Genomic DNA, 8,670 nt, shown 5'->3' on the forward strand with positions numbered 1-8,670 from the left:
AGAACAAAAAAAGAGTCAGTGCAGGCAGCTGAGGCAGTGCCTCAGCTGTCATATTCCAATAAAAACAGTATAATAAATAAAATGAGAATACAGGTAGCGTGTAATGCAATACGACCACCTTCACTGTCGCAAGCAGGGTTTTTTCCTATAGCAGGTAAGGTGTTCATGTCATGCCTATTGAATAACACTCGAGGTTCCTCCAGGCCCCGCCCCCCGCCTTCATAAATACTCAGAGCAAACCTTTGCTTCAGTAGTTGATCTTCAAACCCCCGAGGAGGAACATACTGTAGATCCAGCCAAAATGAGGTTCTCCGTCCTGCTCACCGCGGTCCTTCTCGCTCTCCTGCACAACAGCACAGGTAAAAAAAACAAAATATTCAATAACCACCAATAGCAATTAAAGAAAGCTTTTCATTTCACTTTTCTGATTCTGATGTTTATATTCAAACAAGAAGCAATCAAACATAGATTTCTATAATTTTGTTTCAGAGATGAAAGGTTTTATGGGGAACAAAATGAATGTTAATAATGAACAAATATTTACATATTACAAAGCAAAATAAGGTGCAAGTGCGTTTGAAGGTTATTGGGACAATAAAAAGACAAAAACACACACACACACACACACTCACTCACTCACTCACTCACTCACACTCTCTCTCTCTCTCTAATATATATATATATATATATATATATATATATATATATATATATATATATATATATATATATATATATATATATATATATATAATATACATATTTAATTATATTATTATATAATATATATATATATATATATATATATATATATATATATATATATATATATATATATATATATATATATATATATATATAGTTTTCTGAAACTTTGGATTATTCCTATAATATAAGGAATAATCCAAAGTTTCCAGAAAACTTACTAGTAAATTAATAAATGCTTCCTCTTTTTGAGAAAATTAAACCCACTTTAAATTGGAAGGTAATAATGGGAAGAGAAACTTCAAATGTCACTGAGTCATACAAAAAAACTTTGTGTGTGTGTATATGTGTTTACAGTCTTTACATTTTGTTCTCCACAACATGCCAGAAAGCACCTAGGTTTCCCCACGCCTTCCATATCACACTGCGCCATAACAAAGCGTCCAGTTCTGCTTCCTGTTTCTGTTCGAACAGCTGAGCAAGAATATGACATTTTACTTCCCTGTTTCTACAAAAAAAAAACACTGAGGATGGCGAATTCATACCGAATTTGAAATGTATAATGTGTATAATGCATTTGTTAAAAAAAATAATAAATATGTAGGGGTTTGACATGGGGGAATGAAGAGAATATTAGGATTTCTCTTACGTATGTGTGTATGTAGAGTATGTAGAGCACACTATACTAAACTATACCCTAATATTCTTGTCTTCTGCCCGACACTCGCACTGCAACAAGTCCACAATCTCATCTCTCGCAGAATCCGAACAGCCAGTTACACACATGACTGTGCTTTCATAATGCAAATCCCACAGGCACCTTGAGGGCACAACCGCCTGAAAGTTCGGGAAGTTCCCTCAATTGTTTTTGCCGTAGCAATTTGCGAGGACCTCACAAAGCTTCTGGAAACATATTCCACCAGCCAAAACAGATGAAAATGTGTTGTTTGGATACTAAAATAAAGCATTGTTCGTTTTTATGAACATTACAAAAGCATGAAAGTCAAGCATGTATTTCCTTTCTATAACGAAGCGAACTGTTATGAAACCTCCTCTGTGTCATGCCTTGTAATGCAACTTCCCTTGTGGGGCAGCAGTGTAGTAACTCGGAGTAGAAAAAAAATAATAAAATGGCTTGAAAGTATTCCACTATGTCAATATCGCGAATCTTTCTCACACGTCTTTCAATTACTACAGGATTAATACAAGCCTTTGGATTTATTTTTTTGTTTGATGTATGATATTGCTTCACAGCAAACAACATTTTAATATTTGAATACACATGAAAAAAGTCCATTGTATTTAGTAAACAAGGTCCGTTTACTTTAAAATGAGCGCACCCGATTCAATTACTCTTAAATCAAAACAATCTGACAGACTCAATATTGTCGTTCTAATGCAAATTTAAAATGCAAATGTAAAAATTAATCATTTGATAATAGAATGTTGCTGCAGACATCAGGTTATAAATCGCTGGTTCTGTGTAAATAAGCATTGCTTTATATTGACTGGTAAAAAAACATTTTATTATGTTTAATATTTTTGTTATGGTGTATGATGTCCTCATGTGTTCGCCTGTGTGTGTGTGTTTGTGTGTTCTGCAGCCTCTCTGTTCCTGAAAGGTCCTACCGAAACCGTCCTGGAGGGAGATAGTGTGACTCTGGAATGTCTGGACTCGGATTCCGAGCACAATATGACTTTGGTGTACTTTGAGAAGATGTCGAGGGTGAGCGCAACAATGCCTCAGTAGTGAAATGTGTGCATCATCGTGTACTACATGCATATCGCCTTAAACACCGGGAAGCATGGCGAGAAGTGCGCTGAAGTTTTATGTAGCGGAACGGCTGATCTGAACAATGTCTTCGTCACAGTAGGAGCCGGTTCGCTTGAGGTGACTGGTTTTCGGGGTGATCCAGGATTACCTGAGTCTAATCCTAACTGAGAAAAGAACCAAAGAAATGCAGCAGAAAGAGGTTTAGTTATTAAAGAAAGCTGTCCAGAAGAACGGCCTGGGCAGATGCCAGGGAACAGTGTGTTTTTTAGGGGGCTACGGAGGCCACATTTATCACTTGGTTTAATTAACACATCACAGCAATCGGTCTTGGGAGGATTCGTAGCATCTGCGATCACGGCTCTGAAACGGTACTCGGTCATGTTGGAACTTGATGTTCGTTCATTCTACGGTTCTGTGCTTGGTAAATCTGTCGAACATCCTTGAAAAAAAAGCCTGCGGTATTATTTTAGGGATTTTTAAGTGTAGTCCGGGGGGCGTTCTTCGGTCAATACCTTTTGTGATCCGTGTTATGACGCTCTACTAAAAATGTCTTCTTTTTGCAGCATTTTCAGATGTGGCATCGGCTGGATGGGTACGGATACGGGTACGGACACTATTATCGCCGCTGTTTCTGGAACGACTTGGACGTGATGAGAGAAGATGGCCGTCTGATTCTTATGTTGCCAAGAGTGCAGTACTGGTATTCTGGAATGTATCGCTGTGTGTCATACAACACCTCTGACCTGAACAACTCATCACTGCCTTATAAGCTAACAGTGCACTGTGAGTTCGTTTCCTCTTTTTTTTTGCTAGCATTAAATCTCACACTGACACTGGCTGTATATCCAGTATATCTTCAGCTGAATTTTTGTGAATATAAGCATTATTTCTAGACGTAAAGACACAAAATGGCAGGTGTGTGCACAGATGTGAATGCAAATAAGCTCTGGGAGTCATGTGACTGAGCCGGCATATGTAGAAAAACCTGGTCAGGTCCTTACTTATAGATCGTATAGATGTTTGTGATGTATTTAACATTGATATGATTCAAGTTTGAAGTAAAATATGTTTCCGTATTTTTGCTCAAAACACGAAAACAATAGAGATGATTTCGCCAAAACTACTTTGGTGGTAAACCCATAATGCGGAACAGGTTTGTCGAGTCTCAGGTTGTTTACCATGTAATTACAAAACATGGGATTAGTTGCTGTTGAAAGATACAGCATGACATGTGTGGCAAGTGTAGCTCGAGTTGAAAACAGTATTTTCTGGAACTCTATTGCTTCTAAGAGCTGAGGCCGAGAGAAAATGATTGTTCTTTCAGGATGACAGAACCGGGCTTGCTATCGAGTGGCGGTTATGCTCTGTCTATGAGCGAGTCGATAATGGTGGCTTATCAGAAAAACGCAGTGGGGTAGATGGAAGGATTAATGGAACGGGTCAATACACACATATATGAAGAAAATACCCATTACACGTATTATTATGGCGAGCCAAGGCTTTATAGACCATAATTATTATTTCTATTGATCAGTCTCTGAGCTGTAAGGTCTTTGCTGGAAGGCCAGACTTTTTCACTGCCTGTAGAGAAACCCTCGATGCTGAATAAGAGCATGATCACATTACACTCGAGCGATTCTTCTAGTTCTTGTGTAATTATCAGTTCCATTTATGGAGTAAATGAAAAAGTATGACTGATCATTTTTCTCTTCCAGTCTTTAAGGCTAGCGTGTTGCTTTTTTCAGGACGCAGTGCGTCATTAGAACCGTTAAACAGACGTAAGTGGGCTTTACATCCAGACCAATTTCGCTGTCACCGACAAGAAAAACACTTTAGCTGTTCGGTCACGAATTTGACAGCAACTGAATTTAGTGCAATTTTGACCAAAGGCAGCTGAAGTTCTTTCATGGTATCAGAAATTTCGAGTTCCAAATGCAAGCATTTGTATGACCCTTGTCTAAAATCCGCCAATACGAGGATAACCTACTTAAAATAGGCGACACGGCAACTAAAAATACTGCAGTGGCAACAAAATGGCAAAACAAAAACAAAAACAAGACCAGCTAATTGGCAGTGAAACTCCCATATTATTTGAAGCTCAGTGTTTACGTGACCCATTTTTCTGCCAGGATTCCTTTGATCGTATTTCAGATTTTTATCATATAATTTGTCACGCAGAGCAATTTATCGCACAATCTGATGACTATTGAAAGAACAGGCATGAGAGGAACGTACAAACTTTCCAGTATGCAACATAATATGTTCCAGTACATGTATTTTTGTTGTTGTTATTGACTTAAGAAAAAAAAAGAGAGAAAGTGGGTCACATGTACTTTACAGTACAGTGAATTTCTTCTGGGGTCAGAGCGCAGGGTCAGCCATGATACAGCGCCCCCGGTGCACAGAGGTATATAGGCCTTGCTCAAGGGAGCCAAGCAACAGTATGCGATACTAGGTTTGAACCCCCAGTATGTGGGGGTTCAATGTGAGGGTTCAATATGTAAAATGCCTTTCCATATTTTACCTTTATCATTTTAATCTATTGTTTTTTTTCCTCAGATATGCGAGAGGTCTCGGTGAGCAGACCCAACACCAACGTGGTCTCTCGCTACCTCGCCCCACAGGATGACCTGCGTATACGGATAGGGGAAGACGTGGAGCTGAACTGCTCTACCACCGCCTCTGAGACTCCTCAATACTCCTGGCTCAAAGAGGTAACAAAAAAAAAACAATGTATGAAATCTTGAATGGTGTTGTAAAAGGAATACGTTTGCTGGGAATGTTATAGCAATGAGGTAGGGTTTTTTTATTTCAAATGTATGAATTTTTTTAATCAGGTAGTGCTTTTGTGTCTGGGTTCAAAATCAGATTCGTAATTTTAAACCCAAGGTTCCCATCGTTAGTAATTCAAATGTAAAGAAATGCGCCTGAAATACAGAGGAATTAAGGTCACCAGCGTAAAAAAAAAAAAAAACGCCACAGTGATCTTTGTAATGGTCTTGTTATCGCAAGAGTAAATTGTAATAGGAGCCCTGTGGTGGCGCTTTATTAAGACGTAAGAGCTATGCTGAACGCCATTAGTGGACGTGACCCAAATTCTTTTTCTTGGCGTCATCGTAATGTTATTCGGAGTACCATTATAAAAATCGATGACTAGAGCACCATGGCAGCATGGAATCTGGACGACCGAATCACCGATTAACACGACCGGACTCATCGACGAGTTTATTAAATGACTTGCGTGACAGATATCCATGGTTTTATGTCAGAAGAGAGAAAAATTAACTGCTATGCACTCTTACACTGTATGTATTGTACATTACTGATCGGTCATATACTCTGTATATTTTGGTTTTATTTAATCTGTATTGTCTGTATAGTCTTATATATTCTGTATTGTTTTGTATAGTCTTGTCTATCTTGTCACCAACATCTAAAACCAAATTCCATGTGCATGCCAACACAATTTGCCAATAAACCTGGTTGCGATTCCGATTTATATTTTGTTTGCAGAGTCAAAAGCAGCCTGAAAAATAATTTGTAATAATTCTAGCAGTTTCTATAATATAGGCCTTTTTTTTTTGCTTTCCTAATGACTACAATTAAAAGGGTAATTCTGAATCTTTAAAACATTAAAGGGAGAAGACTGGATGGTTCCCTCCAGTACGCTAAAGCTGAAGCAAGTGAGGGAGCAGGACAGTGGGCAGTACACCTGCACGGCTCAGCACCCATCTGTGAGCTCTCTCTCCAAGAAACGCACCATCCACATCACTGTCCTCCCAGGTCAGTCATACAATAATAAAAAGAAATGTTTGATAAGCCAACCTGATGTTCATGTGTATATTTAATAATGTGACTATGATGAGTGTTTGGCACCTAGAATTAAGATGAATGCCTGGGTAGAGCTTTGAATGGGTAGAGTGTGCGTAAAATGGCTCAAATAAGTTATGAGGAAAGAAACAGCAGAGGTATAATCCGCTTTTGTGCCTCACAGAGGACGCCGCATGGTACGAATCGACGACTGGACGCATTTTTCTCATCATGGGTGCATCAGTAGGGGTTCTCGCGATCATCGTTTTCTCCATGGCGGTGTTCTTGTGCAACCGGGCCAGACAGAACAAGAGCAAGGGGCCGATGTAAGTAGCACCCATTCGTTTGTAGGTGTTTGAGATACAGGTGATTCGAATAAATGAGTTTCGTTTATCTCTACTAACTCCTTTTGATTCGTCACTTTTAATGCCAAAGCATATGTTCAAGGGGAAAAAATGGGTTCACCCATCAACAGTTTTATTTTTATCATTTTGTGCTTGCTAAACAGGATTTCAAGTAACAGGGTTTTGGCATAGAGTAAGCAAATACACAAAATGTGGTTAATTAGCACCCATAATAACTGATTTGGAGACATGAATGACTTTCGGGTTTCCTTCAGATCTGTTTTGAACACTCTTGTCGTTTCAAAGTGATCTTACCAGTCAATTTCACATTAGACACTATTGGGGGGAAAAAAAGAATTCTTCCAATTCTTTGAGGTTTGTGTGAAATATGAAATGTGTGGAATAGGAAAATAGACTTTAAGCACAAAACATTTCATTTCACATTTTGTCTTTTACATTTGCTGTAATAATTACCTCTACTCTTCTGGGTTCCACTAGACTTTGGCGTGTGCTTGTGGAGATTTGTGCTCATTCAGCCACACAAGTGTTAAAAAGTCAGGTACTAATGTAGGTGAGGTGAGAAAGCCTGGGGTGCTGCCAGTCTTCCAGTTCATCCCATGTTCAATTGGGTTATGTTCAGACCATATCTACATGGAGCTGGCTTTGTGCACAGGAGGATTGTGATGTTGGAAAAGATTTGGGTCTGCTCTCACATCGAAGGACACAATTGTGTCCATCATATGTTGTAGTTTGAGAAAGAACCACATATAACTGGTGTCCCAATACTTTTGTTTTAAAAGCACATTTGAATCTTATGGTCAGATGTTCTGTGCCTGATTGGATATGAAACATCCAAAAAAAACATTTAGAAGCACCTTACCATTGTTTAAAATGTTGTCTTATTTTACTTTATATAAATCTTTAAAAATCAGGTGAACACAAATTGAACCCCAAATGTTGAACAACCTCTTTGTGCAGGTGTATCAATATTTTACTCTTAATATATATTGTTACATGCATAGCCAATGCTTCACTCGTATACCACTTGAGGACTGAGAGTCTTGTTCTATTAGTAATATTTACCCACTATGCAGTTCTTATGAGGGCCAATAGCACGCAATGTCTGTTCCTCTAGCATTTCATTACATCGCAGTGGTATCCCAGAAGACCAGACTCTGTGTCTCTCTCACTACTGTGCTTCAAACTCCTTCTATTCCATTATGTTCCTTCGTATTCTCTCTCTCAATGTTATTTTTAATAAACTGCTCCCTTTCAGTCTTTCTCCTTATTTTGGTCTCTGTTTCTTTTCCAGTGATGACCACTCCCAGAAGAAGCCTATCTACAAGAACAGCGTGGAGTCTCTGACTTCCACCGCTGGAGACAAACAGCCATTGGTGTAATGAGTGAGATAGAGAGAGAAGAGAGGAGAAGAGGTGAACAGGGAGCGTTGAGGTTTTGGAGGGAAAGAGCCTGCTAGATTGGATGAGTGAAACCCAGGCCGTGAATTGAATTAAAGACAGTAGGAAAAAGGGTGTGGGGAAAATGCTAGACAGAGACGATTGTTTTGTAATAATGGCTTCAATTTTAGCAGGTTTGCAGCTGTACTCCTCAACAAAAGCTAGCAATTTTCTCTCGATTGATTTCACAACCAAACTAAATTGAGATTCACGCTTGTTGTCAAAAGCAGGGAGCGACTATGCCGGTGTGAGCTTTAAATCTCTGATCTTTTTTCGAGATATAATCCCCACGCGAAGCCTTTCCTATTAGTCATTCTTCTACCCTTGAGTTGTAAACAAGTCACTTTCGCTAGCGCCGTTCTGTTCGACAATCATTCTCGTGTGCACAGTATAACTTTAGGTGAAGAGTTTATCCTTGTCTTCTCGGTTCTACTTGACAGCACCTTTCGCAAATGACACTGTAAGTCTAGATTATGAAAAAAATATATGATTTGCACTTTAAATCTTTTGCACTATCATTCCTTTGTACTTTTTTGAGGTTAATTGCATTAAAACTCTTTTCAAATACATAAAAAAAAAA

At 38.7% G+C, this 8,670-nt stretch overlaps 1 protein-coding gene across 1 annotated transcript; it reads left to right on the top strand.

Annotated features, from left to right (window-relative positions):
- Nucleotides 1-205: 205 nt before the first annotated feature.
- On the top strand, nucleotides 206-8,670 carry si:ch211-79k12.1 (uncharacterized protein LOC568891 homolog). The gene is made up of 7 exons (XM_046848516.1): nucleotides 206-359; nucleotides 2,310-2,431; nucleotides 3,043-3,262; nucleotides 5,039-5,193; nucleotides 6,118-6,262; nucleotides 6,474-6,615; nucleotides 7,946-8,670. Exons 1-7 carry the CDS (start codon nucleotides 302-304, stop codon nucleotides 8,031-8,033), a joined length of 930 nt encoding a protein of 309 aa, XP_046704472.1. The 5' UTR covers nucleotides 206-301; the 3' UTR covers nucleotides 8,034-8,670.

This window comes from Silurus meridionalis, chromosome 4, assembly GCF_014805685.1.
Source record: "Silurus meridionalis isolate SWU-2019-XX chromosome 4, ASM1480568v1, whole genome shotgun sequence".
NCBI classification, from domain to species: Eukaryota; Metazoa; Chordata; class Actinopteri; order Siluriformes; family Siluridae; genus Silurus; species Silurus meridionalis.

Excerpts from the sequence above, each read along its gene's own strand:
- si:ch211-79k12.1 (XM_046848516.1), top strand. The coding sequence starts at position 302 with ATGAGGTTCTCCGTCCTGCTCACCGCGGTCCTTCTCGCTCTCCTGCAC. Across the intron at positions 3,263-5,038 it reads TTATAAGCTAACAGTGCACT|ATATGCGAGAGGTCTCGGTG; the intron begins GTGAGTTCGTTT and ends TTTTTTCCTCAG. Across the intron at positions 6,616-7,945 it reads AACAAGAGCAAGGGGCCGAT|TGATGACCACTCCCAGAAGA; the intron begins GTAAGTAGCACC and ends TTTCTTTTCCAG.